The 15,422-nt window shown below is 53.4% G+C and overlaps 3 protein-coding genes across 3 annotated transcripts; all 3 read right to left on the bottom strand.

Moving 5' to 3' along the window:
• Positions 1 to 169: 169 nt before the first annotated feature.
• On the bottom strand, positions 170 to 3,019 carry PG986_011902 (Serine threonine protein kinase; the record flags this gene model as incomplete). Its single annotated transcript, XM_066848124.1, has 2 exons — positions 170 to 2,728; positions 2,804 to 3,019. 2 exons carry the CDS (start codon positions 3,017 to 3,019, stop codon positions 170 to 172), a joined length of 2,775 nt encoding a protein of 924 aa, XP_066694820.1.
• A 5,448-nt stretch (positions 3,020 to 8,467) lies between these two features.
• On the bottom strand, positions 8,468 to 9,454 carry PG986_011901 (uncharacterized protein; the record flags this gene model as incomplete). Its single annotated transcript, XM_066848123.1, has 3 exons — positions 8,468 to 8,669; positions 8,767 to 9,249; positions 9,411 to 9,454. The coding sequence occupies 3 exons, from the start codon at positions 9,452 to 9,454 to the stop codon at positions 8,468 to 8,470; spliced, it is 729 nt and encodes a 242-aa protein (XP_066694819.1).
• A 3,773-nt stretch (positions 9,455 to 13,227) lies between these two features.
• Positions 13,228 to 14,069, bottom strand: PG986_011900 (uncharacterized protein; the record flags this gene model as incomplete). Its single annotated transcript, XM_066848122.1, has 2 exons — positions 13,228 to 13,820; positions 13,892 to 14,069. The coding sequence occupies 2 exons, from the start codon at positions 14,067 to 14,069 to the stop codon at positions 13,228 to 13,230; spliced, it is 771 nt and encodes a 256-aa protein (XP_066694818.1).
• Positions 14,070 to 15,422: the final 1,353 nt, after the last annotated feature.

The raw sequence follows: 15,422 nt of genomic DNA, 5'->3' as shown, positions 1-15,422 counted from the left end.
CGCCGTCCCAAACTTGCCCCCCCCCACTGCTGACCGGGCATGGCAGAAAGACTACGGCCGGATGGCTCAGAGAAAAGTGAAGGTAATCAAAGGCGGCGTCCTCCAACAACCTCGGGCTTCTTCGAGGGGACCCCCCCCCATTTCCTTCATTTCAATGGTTGCATCCACCTCATAGGCGTATCTCTTTGAGAATATGGTCGGCCATGTTCTTGAACTGCCACGTGTTGCCAGCCATCCGCTTGAACTGGAGACCATGCAACGAGAGGAGAGGAACCTTGACGATGAAGATCTCAAACTCCAAGACCATGCTACCGCCCAGATCACTCTGGACGTGAGTTGTTGTCTCCCCGGGCACCCGGCGTGAGGAGCCACCGGGGTCCCTATGGCTGCTCTCCGTCTCTGAAATCTCAGAGTTGGAGTCGCTCCGATCTGTATGCCGGCCAGGGGTGCGTGGCGTGTTGGGAACCCGGTCCATGTCCCGGATCTCGTCGCGGTCCCTCTCATTCCTCAGCCCGAAGCTGAAACGCCTACGGTTGTCCGATTTGGCACCTGGGCTCTTCGGATCATCTGCGACTTTGTTCAGGTCGATACTGGGCGTGTGTCGACAGCTGAAGCCTCCGCGAATCTCTGTATAGTCCACCCCTAACTCTCGCAATACCCGCTTGAGTTCCGTTCGTATTGCCGGTACCGACTTTGAGGATGTCGTCGAAACACTGAACAAACCCTTGAGGAATACAGGCTTGGCCAGTTCGGAGTCGTCCAGGCGTTCAGCTGACGTACCGCTGGCTTCGCCTACATCGGCATCTGTCTCTTCCGGGACACCTGCCTCGGCCGCGCGGGCTCCTTCCCTCCGTTGCCTTCTTGCCTGGATACTCTCCCTTCGAGCATGTCCAAGCGATTTGGCTCTTAATGAAGCGCCACGCGTACTGAGAGAAGCGCTGGCATCAGCAGGCAACTTTTCGACGGGAGCTGATTGGTCCGAGCCGCTGGTCGGAGGGGGGTCTTGATCTTTGGCGGCCCTACTCTTGGATCCAAGTCGTCTCCTGAAGTCGCCAGAGTTGACGCTGGTGGACCGCCCCAGCTTCTTAGTACCCGCGTCGCCTGCAGATAAAGGGGGGCTAAGGAGCTCGCGGTGTTGCGGTTGGCTGCTGCCGGATCGCAGGCGGCTCGGGACTTCCTCGCGATCACGACGCGACTTCCTGATGCTGAAGCTCTTTCGCGGGGTTGAGGGTTCTGCTGGCGAGTGAACATGGACAATGGGAGGGTGAGAACGGTCCTTGTCCAGGCGCTCTGGCTCTTTCCGGCGCCTAGTACTAAAGCGCCGCAGGATGCCAGCAGCAGTGCTTTCCTTCTTGTGCGGTACTTCCAGTTGACCCTCAGGCTGTGGCGGCGGGGTAGGAAGGGCTGACGAGGGTTGGGCTTTCTTGATATCCTCGGGAGCGTCGTCTTCACCGTGCGTCCTCGCGCGTGGTCGAGACCTGCCGCCTGTCGCCTTTTCGCCCGGCATCTCGTACGCCGCTGTGTTGGTATGGGCTTGTTGTGGCGCAACAATCTCCGGCATGGGAGAGTCGGCCACATTCTTGGGTGTGTGGACTTTCGGTTGAATATCCACTCTATCACGGTCCTGCTTCTCCTTGACCAGATAGTATATAGAGATCAAGGGGCTGAAAGCGTTAAGGGGGTCACTGCCGAGGGCAAGCGCCTCGGCACTCGGTGTCGTCAGGTTGTCTCGGCTGTTAGCCGAGTTGCGTCTCTTATAAAAATCGAACCCGAACCCTCGCTTCTTCTCGACGTCCTTGGGCGCCGGTGGCGTCTCCTTTTCTTTTTGCAACAACTGCACGGCCCGGGCGTACTCCTCGGACTCTATCATCCTCGTGAGCTGTGCTTTGATGACCTCCGGTGGACCAAAGTTGAAGCCTGTCATGCCATTGATGACTTCCGGCTCCAAGGGGAGCGTGATTGGCTCACGCGGTGGGAGGTGGTTCTCGGGCGGGCCGCCGTAGCCCTTGGTCATCCATGGGTGATTCATCACCTCAAACATGGTTGCTCGCTGCTTGGGATCGGTCACCAGCATACGTGAGAGAAGGTGTCGGCAATCGTTGCCTAGCCAGTTAGGATAGTCGACGAGACCCTTCTTGATCTTGGCGTGCAAAGCTGGCATGCTCTGGTCGTCAAAGGGAACCTTTCCACATACTAATACGTAGAGGACAATTCCGAAGCTCCAGACATCAACCTCGGGTCCGGTATAGGCGCGTGCTTGCAGAAGCTCGGGCGCAGCGAAGTAGAGACTGCCGCAGAACGTCTTCAGGTGGCCTCGAGGAGCGAACAGGTTGCTCAGGCCAAAATCAATGATCTTGATGTCTCCGGTCTTGTGAATCAAAATATTCTCGATCTTCAAGTCGCGGTGGACAATACTGTTGCGATGGCAGTAATCGAGAGCACTTGCGATTTGTCGGCTGAACTTCCTTGCTTGCTTCTCCTTTAACTTGCCGTGTGAAATGATGTAATCGAGCATTTGGCCGCCGTTGACATACTCAAAAAGCATGTACCAGTGGTAATTGGTGCGGACAACATCACGCAGGCCACAGATATTGGGATGGTCGAGGAGGGTGACGATGGCAGCCTCGCGTGCGGTTCGAATCTCCTTGGATTGGTCTGCCCGCTCCTTGTCGGCTCGGCTGTGGTAGTTCTCCTCGGTAGATCCTCTGGGGATAATTTTGCAGGCAACCTAGAGGTGATAAACATGTTAATGATCAGATGCCTTGGTGGATGAGAAGCGATGACGGCATCGGGAAAGACTCACCTGCTCGGTGCCATCTTCCTTCCTGGCAAGTTTGACCTTGCCCATACTACCGGCACCAATCGTCTTGCCTAGGATCCATTTGCCAGACTGTGTCGGAATGGAGGTGCGAGTCGTCCTTTGTTTCGACCCGGATGCGCGAGCGTCGGCTGCGGCTTGCATGACGGGAGGCACCGCAGCAGGCCCCCCGTTGTTGGCTACAGCAGTAGGGCCGGCCATGTCGGCGTGGTTGTTGCGATGGGCCGAGGTGTTGGATCTCGTGCTGCTGCGGCGGTGGACGGCTTTGGAGTCGGAGCTTCGAGAAGTTGGGGGGCGGCGATCTTTACTCGATGGTCGCTTTGAATGTTGGGCTACGTTACTCTGCTCATAATCGTGCTGGGGAAGAATGTCCTGGACGGGGCGTGCAGAGGAATTGGAGGGATGGCGGCTGTGGTGGGAATGACGGTGATCCCTTTCACGTTCCCGGTCCCTTTGATGAGAAGAGGAGTTGGCGTTGGATTTGGAGGTCGACGCGGAGCGATGTGGAGGTGGGCCAGGATTGGCAGAGGAGGTGGTGGTTGGGCGAGAACGAGTAGAGTGGGATCGCGACGGCTGGCCGGAGCGGTGATGAGAGTGGGAGGTTGAATGTGAATGTGAATGTGAATGTGAATGCGAATGATGCGACGGCTGCGGTTGTTGATAATCCGTGGCCGAACTGGACATTGCGTTTGAGATTCAAAGGCCCGAAAGCCAAAGGATGAAACCCAAATTGAGTGACAGACAGACAGGTCGATCGATGCCTACCAACTTTACCTACTGTATGTAACCTGCTAGGTGCAAGGTCAAGGGCAACCTTCTCTACTTTTTTCTCCCCTCTCTCGTTCTCTCTTTGCGTGATGCTAGGATGTAGGTAGGTATTCTTCCTGACCCTGTCGGGCGCTGGTTGTTGGCTTGTGCCTAGGATCTTCTTGCTCCAGGGTTTATTGTGGAAGTATGTAATGTAATAATCAACGTATAGTCGTATCCGGTTTTCTGCGTTGGTTTTATTTTTTTTCCTCTTCCCTTTATTTGTTCTGTTCTTCTCTTTTCCGGCCTCCCCTGGACTCGCTGCTGGACCCGACAGGACCCAGTGGGTAAATGTAGGTACTAACTAGCCAGTCTGACAGTGTGCAGTGAGTCGGTAAGTCTGGATGGGCGAATTGATTCCACAGGCCTGTTGAATCGTTTCCCTTTTCCCTTCGGCAGAGGAGTGGCCGCTGACTGTTGTATGGATGCGGATGGGGGGGGCATGCTGGGCAGGTAATCAATCCCTTCTGTCCACTTTTTGATTAGCAGAAACGCTGGGTTTGAACGTAGTACAGTCGGTACTGGTAGCGCCCCTGATTTAAAATCCGCCCAGTGCCTGTTAGTTGAGGATTGGGTGCAGACCACTCATTAAGCCCAGCCCAGCAGATTCCGAGAGGCAATCAAGAAGAACACAGACACAGCTCGCCTACGCTGCGGATGAACTGAGTTTACACTGCCCACGAAGGGGGAAATTGCTTCGAAGTTTGCAAATCCCTCTCGAGACAGTCCGACGATGCCCAATCTGCGAATACAGATATAGGCTCTCTGCTATATATTTTGCGACCTCTTGTGTCGTGCCGTGGTTCGCAACGGCAAATACCCGAGCAAGCAGAAGGGATATGGTGGCCCCCGATACAGTACAATGCCTCAACTAGTTGCCTGCCTACATGCACTTGACGGGGAACGCTTTCGACTCGCTCACTAGCATCAAATCACATCCAGCGCTAAACAGAGGTGAGGGGAACTGGCAGAATGGGGGGGCTGGTAGACAGACAGACAGGATTGACACAAACATTGGAATATGACGACAATAGCTGGGCCCCTGGGCAACAAGTGGCAGGTATGAAACTTGACGACTCGGTTGCAAAGGTGCCGTGTGGTGTGCCTCGCTCGAATGGAACGAGACCTGCATTTAGCAATCAACTCGCGCATCTTTGCTTGCGTGCGACACCAAGACACACGCAGGGCACACCAGAACATTGGCAGACAAGCGACATTGGTTTCTTTCATCCCACGAAGATCTCGTTGTTCCAATCTGCGATCAAGCTCAGAAAAAGACTGGATGAAGACTTCCCTCCAGCGCGGGACAGGCGATCGATCCATGGTCGGATTGTTCAAACAAATAAATTCTTCATTGGCCCTCCGCCTTCACCACCTGTCTCTTTCTTTCTATCGTTCTCTGTTAGTGCAACCCGAGATGGGTCGGTTTCCATGTGCTGCTGCTTGTCCCTTGTTCTGTTATTGGCGAACGTGTACAACATGCCATGGGTGGTACACACTGCCGGGCATAGAGAAACAGTTTCCTTGCCTGAGAGCACCCAGGAAACAGTTCTGTGTCATCTGTCTTCTGGTCTGTCGTCGCCTCGCACAGACAATGTCTGTGGACAGCTGCAATTGCCTATGTACAAAAGATAGGAGGCCCTAGGCACGTTTGCTTTTCTAATAAGTCGCACGTCGCACGATGCGAGCCAATCCAATTGCAGCAATGCTCTTATCTAGGATGTAGGTACCATATGCAGCGCCCTTTGCTGTAACTGTCGGCAAAGATGCGCTACTAGACGTTCGCGATTGTTACAAGTACCTCCATCTCTCTCAGATGCCAACTGGCGTTGGAAGAGGACTCCCCTTGTTGACAGTGACGAAGACAGCGAGACACGCTGACATGCTTGATTTGATGCTCGTTCAGTTGCTCAATCTGGGATCTTGGAAACGTTGCAAAATGAGGGGAGGTGGGGTAAACCCGGCGACGGATGAACCCATGGGTGGGCCAGAAACGGACCGGTTTGGCGGTAATGGACAGGAACAGGAAGAGGCATGAGCAGATGAGGTCTAGGTTGGTCTAGTCGATGCCGAGACGTGGACCAACTGCATCATCTCTTCTCCTTTTGTTGCCGGCTTTCTCCTCAGCTCTCCTCCGCTCAGCCTGCGGTGGTGGCTTTGGAGATCGGTTGGATTTGGGGGTGGCCAGTCCTGACCAAATAAGTACAGTAGGTGTGCCAGCACTTGTACACGTGTATCGTCATGCATCAATCAATACTGTAGTTGGATGCTTCATGTCAGATGCCACCATTTCCAGGACGCTGGGTTCAACTTGATTTGATGGATGGCACGGATTGCCCTACTAACCTTACAGCATAAGGATTGTGGCTAGACTCTAGAGCTCGGCTTCCATGATTTCCCATGAAACAGTTTCGTTGAATGGCATTTCCATCCCCTCTCCCCCCCCCCAAATCTGCCAATCTCATTATTGTGGGTGGGGCCCATCTACCTTATTTCCTGCTGCTCCTCTCAATCAAAACGGCGGAGATAACACCGCACCTCGGCGGGTTCTACTTGTAGCTGGCGACAGCAAGTTATTATGCACGCGAATATGTGAAAGCACTGCATGATTGGTCTTTGCTCAACTTGGAGGTGGTCGCACCTCTCCCGTGTGAGCCTAGCATAGAGCCGGGCATGCCATACTGAAGCATTCTGCCACAAGGATCGACTCAGCTGTCTGGCCTCCCGGATTAGATACTGGGCGGCCAAATCTCATCCTCTGCAAGACAAGTAACGCCTTCAGCTCAGCCAGCCTTCTCTAGATGCCTAGATGGTTCCTACGGAGGTGCACTTGATCATACTGTGGCCAGCCTATGTATTCTCTGGGCAGGCGGGTTGGATGTCTTGAATTATCCGTGCCGAAAAGCCATATATTATATGTGCGCATACGGCTTTGACTTGATAGGTAGTTAGGCAACTGACAAGTCCAGAGTGGCTCCTCTCATCACCTGTCATCGAGATAGCATTGATGTCCAATGTGTGTTTTGGCGTTTGGACTTTTCCATCACTTATATTGTGGCAACCAGCCCGTGGGTTCTTGCCATGGCGTTCTTGTCGCTGCTGGGCACGCCAGACGCCACAAGTTCGCATACAATAGCTTGGGATAGACGATCTAGTGATCTATGTATGAGACATGCCTATGAAACAACAATGGGATACATGTAGAATAAGTAACGTGAACAATACATAAAATATCGCGCATAGCCATTTCGAGGTTCGGTGGCTGTCTGCCGAGTGTTTCAAGCCCCCACGGCTCTTTGGGCTGAGACAAAGGTCAATGAATATGGCGTTTCCATAATGACCCTGCCTAATCGAACTCCGAATCAGCCTGCTCGCAACAACTTCCGTAGCCCGGAAGGACGCCCGGGTCTGTCATATCGATCTTGATACGGGCGTCTATGTGTCGTTGCATTAACCCATCATCTTGAGGGATGGTGATACTAGTCTAGACTTGCGTTTCAGCCATATGTGTCTACTCATTCATTTGCGTTGTAAACACGATACTCGCATTCATGCTTTCGTGGAAGTTATTTTGGGATCTGGAGTCCGCGCTCTCGTATGTCAAGCAGTGCCTGACCAAGTTAGACACGGAAACACTCCCTTGAAAACATCACGGATACGAATCATATTCGTATCGTTCGCAAGATCTCAGTCACCTCTGGCCGTCCAAATGCACCATATGTCCTGATATTGGGTGATATCCAAGTACAGTTGGATGTTTTCTCTGTTTTCGTTGGGACAGAACACCACGACTTTGTTACTGTACTTTAGTCGTAAAGAACAGGACTCTGAAACGGGTTCTCATGACTTCACCACGCACTCAGCTGAGTACTACTGGCATAATACTGGCCTAAATTTGTCGAATATAGGCCTGGTGTGTATCCATGGCCCGTACGGGAATACCTTCTGCCGTTGGCGGCAGACGCATTCCGTGTAGACACAATATGTATACGTATGCTTGATATCGCCGCAACTCAACAGATTTGGTGCCAAATATCACCTTATGGGGGGTCCGCAGACGACAACGGAGATCCAGTCGAGTTTCTATCCCCTTGGCTGTATTGTATTTTATTACGTTACGGATAGATAGGCTCTCCGCGCGTGCCATGGTCCGCCATTGAATGCGGTCGGCATTGTCAAGTCGGAATCTTCGGCTTGCCCCTCCTAGAGTTGGCAAACAGTCGGATCAGTCTCTATTACCAAGTCATATAACGAGTCGTAGCCATTGAATAGATGTAGGGCACGTTGACGCCAGATATACGAGCCACCCCTATTCGAGGACTGAAGGCGGGCATAGGTATAGCTCATAGATTTGATTATGGTGAAGCCAAATGCCCTACTACTGCATGAGACCTCGGCTTTACGAGTGTCTCGGATATGTGTATTTGATACATATACCTATTCCCTCATTCCATTGATCGATTGCCCTTTACAAGAACCGAAGCAAACAATCACTGATATATTACAGTAGTCGGAGGTGGTAAATCAAGCGTGTCAACGACAGATGGACACGAACTAGGTTTCAGAATTCTGAAGTCATTGGCCTTTGCATACACCGTATTAGAGAGCGTTTTGGATATCAGCTGTAGTGGTATCTGGCCGTGGACGCACACACTATATGAGATTGTATGCGAAAGTTGATCTAGAAGTTCGCAGCTCATAGTACATAAAACCCCAGAGTTTAAAACAAATGTCTTCTTCCATGGCATCATCTATGTAGTAACATGGTTCTACGGCTTCTATGGCCTTTATGGAAGTCTCATCATGTATAAAATTGACACCGCCACGCCCAATGATGAGTACCTACTTGAACAGCCCGCACATCCAAGTCAGCCACGACTTTGGTTCAGTCCGTCCACCATCGCCAGAACCCTTTTCAGGATAGCCGGCGCTAGAAGAAGAAGAAACAACAGATGCAGGTCGCGCAGCATTAGCAGGGGTGTCCCTGACAGCCGCTACGTATGCGACCTCTAACCGGAAGGCACCTTCCTGCTTTCCAAAAAAGCTACAATGCAAAATGAGCCGGGCTGCTTCATCCACAGTACTGGGACGACGGCGAAGGAGGAGGGGTTCAAGAAAGGGGGCAAGCAGAATCGACTTACCTGCGCATCATCAAGCTGATCCTCCGTACATTCGCCAGATCCAGCTTCGGGGCATCCGGCTTCGGCTTGCCGCGGTACGTGGGCTTGAACTCGCTCCAGGGGACGTACAGCTCCCGATCTTCTTCGTCGCCGTCGCCCTTGGGGGAGATGAAGTCGTACTCCCAGCTGACGGTGCTCTGCTCGCGATCGTCGGGCCGCTTCGGCAGCACCTCGTCTTTGAGCGTCAGGGTGTACTTCTTTCCGTCGCCGCCCGCCTTTAGCACCTTGAGCCGCAGGCCGTCGTACGCCGACACGTCCCAGGACGGATGCTGGGCGCGGTCGACGGACCGCTGCGAGGCGAAGCCAGCGCCGCCCAGCGCCGTGATGTCCAGCGTGCCCCGGAACACGGCCTTGCCGGCGCCGGCGGGACAGTCAAGATAGGACTGACTCTTGCCGCCCCGGACGCGGTCATCGGAGGCGGTCCATGCCTCGGCAGACCATGGCCTAATCCGGGGGAAATGACGATCACAGGTCAGTGTGCCAAACAAATCATAATAACACCAACAAGATCAAGCACCAAGCGCGACAGGCCAATGCGTGGCTGGGGCCGCAGTGCAGTGCATTGCAGTGGTGAGACCTCGGAATGAAAGTGGGACATAACTCACGCATCACCGCCAAATAGGAACAGGCAGTTCTCGTCTGTGGTCATCGTCACGTGGCGCATCACGGACGGGATCAGGGGACGTCAGAGAGTGTCTCGGAGTCCGAGCCCAAGGTACAGTAAGTAAGCAGCAGTAGGTTGGGGCGGTGGGCGATCAGCGATCAGAAAGCGGGCTGGCTAGTCTGCTTTTTCACAGCCTCCGTTGGCTGGGTACGGTTCTTGCGTGTTTCTATTCTTGTCGTGTTTGGTGTCTGACTTTATTAGGAAAGGTTTCCTGGTCTGTCCATCAATCTTGGTCAATCAACCACGGATCAAATGCAGTGCTGTGCAGCCCCGGGGAATACCGTCTGGTTGGAGGACAAGAGGAGTACCTGAAAAATGGACCAAAAATGCATGACATCATTCTCAGCCCTACAGAAAATGTAACATGACAAACATCCAGAAACACTTCTCCACGCATGGCAGGAGGATTGGATTCTTTTTCACATTGCAACAACCCATACAAGCATGTATAATCCGCCAATTGCAATCTAGAGTGTGCCTGCTCGCCATTTCTGAGCTGTTTTGCATTAAATGCCTACACTAGGTGCCATCCCCTACCCTTCCCGCCCGTCGAGCCACTTTGTTTAGCATCAGCATCATCGCATGCGAAGAATATTATGCCCCCTTTGGGTCTCGCGTCTTGGCGGTTGCGCCTACAGAGGCTTTCTCCTCCTCTCCCGCGTGTTTGCTTGCGTTAACTGGGTGCCGATGAGTGGCGCGACATACGATCCTTGGATTCTTTTTTTTTTTTTTTTTTTTTTTTTGCTTTTGTCTGATGTCGGCAGGGCATTCGACAAGCGAACAAGGCTGCCAGCTCGGACAAGCAAATGACCCGTTCCATGAATTAGCGACTTTCACGTCGCTTCCTGCTCGCTACACAGACATTCTAGAAGAATTCCATAGAGGGCAAGCGCACGCCATGGTAACCGACAGTACGAGTAGAGAAGGCCGCGGCACTCTTTAGTCCCAGGCTATGATGAGATTCGTTGGAAAGCCTGGCCTGGAAACTGCCATCGGTTCCCATCTTTAGCGCATCGGTGCGCATCGCCAATTGATCAAATCTACATGTAGTCAAGTACATAAGGTCCAGCCAAGTACAGTACCTAACCCGCAGCCTGCGTGCCCTTTTCGCCGACGCAAGACATTTAGTTCTCCATGGTAAGGTTACAGTAGTCGAACGATCGTCCATGGGCTTATTAGAAGCAAAATGGCTAAAGGGGGGCTCAGACTGGGACTCCTGACCAGGCACACACACATTCTGCGCGCAGGTACTTTCCTACCCATAATAGCACCAAAGAGAGAGAGAAAGAACATATATATATATGGGTCATATGATCCATGTTGAACGGGGCCCAAGATCCATTTTCCAGTAGGGAATTATTCATCAACAAGGGGCCCAGCATCTACAGGGTAGTGCTATCGCAGCTAGCAGGGCGGGCTCGGGCTGCGTCTGTCTATCCAGTAACCGTGTGTGCGGTGCCGCAGAATGCTACCACGTTGGGTAGTAGCGTGGTATTCTAGTTCTCGAAGCCGAGAGCTGGAGGGGGGGATGGAGAGGGGGACTTTTCCGAAAATCGTCCATGCCGGATTTACGTGCGCATCTTGTCGGCGAACCAGCGCTCTTCATCATATACGGTCACTGCCGCGTGGGCCGCGGTTTTGCAGGAGTCAGTTCTGGCCCAATCTCATTTCGCAATTGCATATTCCCGGGCGAATCACGGTGCCCATGAGCGACGGCAGACAAAGTCCTACAATCCAGCATTTGCATCCTACACGGCAGCCCGGTAGGCTTAGTCTCCTGGAGGCCAGGCGGGGCCTTGGCAAGGGGGGAGGACAGGGGTCGTTACAGTCACAAGGAGGAGAAGGAGGAAAGTCGCCGAGGATGTTCGAGTCCAGCCGCGCCAAATCGATAGAAACTCTACTTCTGACTTATCGGACGGATCTTGCGGGTTTCGCTTCTTATTTTCCAGTTCCGTCCCATCGGCACGTGGGGCGTTGTGTAGCCCAGCCCGGTCCGTACAAGGTTGCTGTCACTGTATGTAGGTGCTTTTATTTCCCAATGTGCCCACTCGATATCCATATCTATCGAGTGCTAAGCAGGCATATGTCTATTTCTGTCCTCTTATACACCAGACTGGGTTAAGCAGATTGATACCCAGGCCGGGGGGGTGACGGGGGTCTCTAGACCCAGATCCATCAGGCCCTACTCCGTACAGTCACCACAAAAATGCAAATCTCGACAGAGAGCCGCGCTACGTTACGTGCGCAGTAGGTAGGTGGACGGGCTCGTTTGTCCGTCCTTACGAGCCAGCCGTCCGTAGGGCTCGGCCAAGCTTCTTACGCCGTATACCACGATGGTGAGCGAAACTGGCCCGAATCTGCCCCTAATCTGCCCCTAGGCTCTAGTCTCTGGTTTAGCTGGCTTTGCTCTCCCGTCTCCCGTGTTTCTGTTTGGTCCCAACAATCACACACAAACCCCTCAACTGCCGCTAGAGGGGGAAGAGACACGGGATGGTGACGGAGTGCTGGGATAGCCACCGACCTTGCTACTGGATGGCTCGGTACCATTGGGCCGCGGGCAAGACACCGACCAGACTCACTCGGGTCAATACGCCCACACCACTTACACCTACCCACACACACAGACAGACACACAGGCGCGTGGGTATACGCACAACTCGCACCACCTCGCATAGAATACGTACATATACGCACACGTGGACACCGTCTCTCTTGCATGGCCCTCGAGAAAGAGGATTCGCGGATCTCGGTGCTGCTGCGCCTCATTAGGAATATCTCGCAGCAACCTCGGGACTCTGAGTGGCTCGCCTATACCACTTCACGAAGGGACCCACGAGCACACTAGGACCAAAGGACAGGGACATAGATACAGCAGTCGTGCTAATAACGGTAGTTAGGAAGTTAGGTAGTTAGGTAGATAGGAACGGAGGCACAGCGCAGCCAAATTTACACTTCACTTCGCCTTGCGGCCTTTGTCGGTCTTGTCTCGTTGCCTAGCTGCCAGGTGGGCCATGCCATGCCCGTCCGTCTCCGGGCCACATCTCTCGGGCTTAGATCGAATAGAAGCCAGTCCACTAGCTATGTACTTACTACCCACATCTTTCCTGGAGCTAACACAGTAAGCTAGCAGGGAAAGGGATAGCCTCTGTCCGAGGCATGTAGGTGGAGGGAAAAGGGATCTCGTCGTACTAGTAGATCGGAGGCGCAAGGACCAGGAAGCACCCGCGATTTGAAGATCAAACGATATCGGTAGGTTCAGAATCGTTGCCATGAGTAGGAGTATTGCAATATATTCAACAAGAAATAACCTCCTAGCAGAGCAAGGATATACGCTAGAATAAAAAAACATCCAATGAGTTTTGTGAAAATGCCTCCAGAATTCGCCTTGCTTTGCCCGTCGATAGATATCCCCCTTTCGTCCCGAAAGTCGCCTGGGCCTTCCCCAACCCCATGTGTAATGCAGTGAAACAATTGCGCCGCCAGCGCCTGTACCCGTAGTAGAAAAAAAAAGGAACAATGTAGTACATCAAGTCATGCTCGCGTGAGAACGCCCTCCACGTCTAAGTTCTTTTGTGTTTTCCTCCTCCTCTTCTTGTGATGCCCCCCTTTTGCCCCTCTCAGTGTTGAGGCATCCCAGGTGATCCTGGCATGGAGAGGGGTGTGGTTGGGTAGTCGTAACCCGCATCCGAGCAGTTGGTCGAATGATCGAAGGAGTGGGAAAGTGGTGGTGTCTGAAACAAACAGCACGAAACGCCCGATCAGCTACGTGGTTCTCGGTGCAACAAAGCAGGAAGACGGCGCACTTCATGGTGATGACTCACATGCGGGTTGGAGTTGTCGTAATGACCAGGGACTTCCATGGAGGGCACGTAGCCGTAGTTCATGGAAGGGTATAAGGACTCCTCTCCGGGGTAGCTCTCCCTCTTAATGGCGTCACTGAAGTGCGTCATGGACGGCAGTGTGCACGGCACCGTCGTGGCCATGTAGCTAGAATAGCCTTCGGCCGTGGTGATGGGCGCGTAAGGCGCGGCTGTGCCGTAGGGCGGCAGCATCATCTCTTCCGGAGGAGGAGGGTAGTTGGAGTAGGTCATGTAGGGCGGCGTGTGCGACCGTTCGCGCTCATCATACGAGGGCGGGAACAGGAGCTCATCGTCGGGTTGCATGGGTGGTGTGAACTGCGGCCCGGGGTGGTGGGCGGCCTTGTGAGAGGCGTTGTTGGACTTTGAGTTCTTGCCTTGCTTCTTGGTCGTCTTGCTGGGTGTCTGCGATTGCTTCTCGGAGCCGGTCGAGGAGCCATCAGAAGTGCCGGCCCGTCTCTCGAGGTCTTCCAGGCGTCTCTTGAGCTTCTTCCCTGCACACGAGGTTAGACTCGGCCGGCGGCGGGGTGACTTATAGGAACATATGAAATCGAAGGCTACATACTGTAGTTGCGCTGGGCAATTCGGTTCTGTATCCGCCTGCGTTCAGCAAGATCTGAAATCTTGGTCCAGTCTTCGTCAGGGTTGGCTGAGGGAGAAAAGGCGCTGCTTGTGCCTTGAGCCGAGTACTGCCTGGGCGCTGCCGTGACAGCCCCATATGCTGGGTATTGCGATTGGGACATGGTGTACATGAGTCTGAGTCGAGCTTGTCGAGGAAGGTGTTGGAAGGTGGAAGCCAATGTTTCCAGTCAACAGCTGTGGAATATATAGTAGTATATAGATAGAGATAGAGTGCGAGAGAGAGAGTCTAGTGTTTGGTCTGGTATCGTAAACGTGGGACTCTTGAAAGAAGATGGATATCAACAACAGGACAGTGATGTGAAGGAGAGGGAGGCTACCTATACATATACTGCCTGACTGAGCCGGAGCAGCTTCCTTCAGCCATGAGCCATGATGAAGGCCGATGCAGAATCGAAGGGTACAGGACCCCTGCTGCTACAAAGTGCATCCATGTGGTACATGGCCAGTCGAGATACGTACTGTTGTACTCTTGAGCAAGGCACACACACACACACACACACTCGAACCCATGCCCCTACCGGCACACCAGCACAGCTCCCCCAAGTACACACAGACATACGCAGTACTGTTGCACAGGACTCAAAAAGTCCCAAATGCGAGCCCGCCTTTTCGGCGGGGGGAGGGCAGCTACTGCAACGTTATGGTGGTCCCTAAGAGAAGGGCGCCTCACAAACAGGCTGCAGATGAGGGGACCAGGGTGTGATGGTGGTGCGCAAAACCCAAGTACCCCAAGTACAAGTAGCGGGGTACCGGGGCTTGTAGCGAAGTATTTAGGCCACTTTTGCGCCATGTACCCTGGAGATACGCTCGTAAAAACGAGCCCTCGCACTCGAGCCAGCTAAAGCGGCGAGGATCTTGGTTCCCCATTCTGTTCACTGAACTCCAAAAGATACGTACCTACACCGCAAGCCCCTGGTCCCTGTGTCCCGCCTGGGTGGGCTCATAAGGCTAGGTATTTGGTATCTGGTATCTGGATGCCTGTCTGCCTGTATGTCTGCCTGTGGAGTGGATGCCCTGCGCCGTACTCTGCCACTGCTTTCCCTCTCCCATTCTCCCATCCCTTAGTATAGAAACCTGTCTTAACCCTATCCGGAAGTTTTGCTCGAGCGGGACTGGAGTTGTCTCCAGCTAGCTGAACCAGCGACCCCCCCTCGCACATTTCTTATTAGCAGGGCTCATTGACGACGACGGAGACAGTAGGCGGGCATTGTCGTTTACGCGGCCAATGGCAGGACGGGCTTGCATCTGGCGGGCCTCAGAGTGATCCAGTTTCTGAATGAACTCGGCAAATGATGGAATCGTCGCATCCATTATCGCAATGGACCCCCAGAATAGGCAATCGGGCTAGCTACATGCACTGCCCGGCCAGGAAAAAAAAAAAAACACATACGTTATCATAATGAGAGAGGGTATCTCCCGTCTAAGTATCATCTCTCGAAGAGGGCCCGCACCCA

The sequence above is a fragment of the Apiospora aurea genome (assembly GCF_038362705.1).
Source record: "Apiospora aurea strain CBS 24483 chromosome Unknown utg000008l_segment0_segment0, whole genome shotgun sequence".
NCBI lineage: Eukaryota > Fungi > Ascomycota > Sordariomycetes > Amphisphaeriales > Apiosporaceae > Apiospora > Apiospora aurea.
The sequence above is the reverse complement of the archived record's forward strand: the minus strand, read 5'-3'. Positions and strand labels throughout refer to the sequence as shown.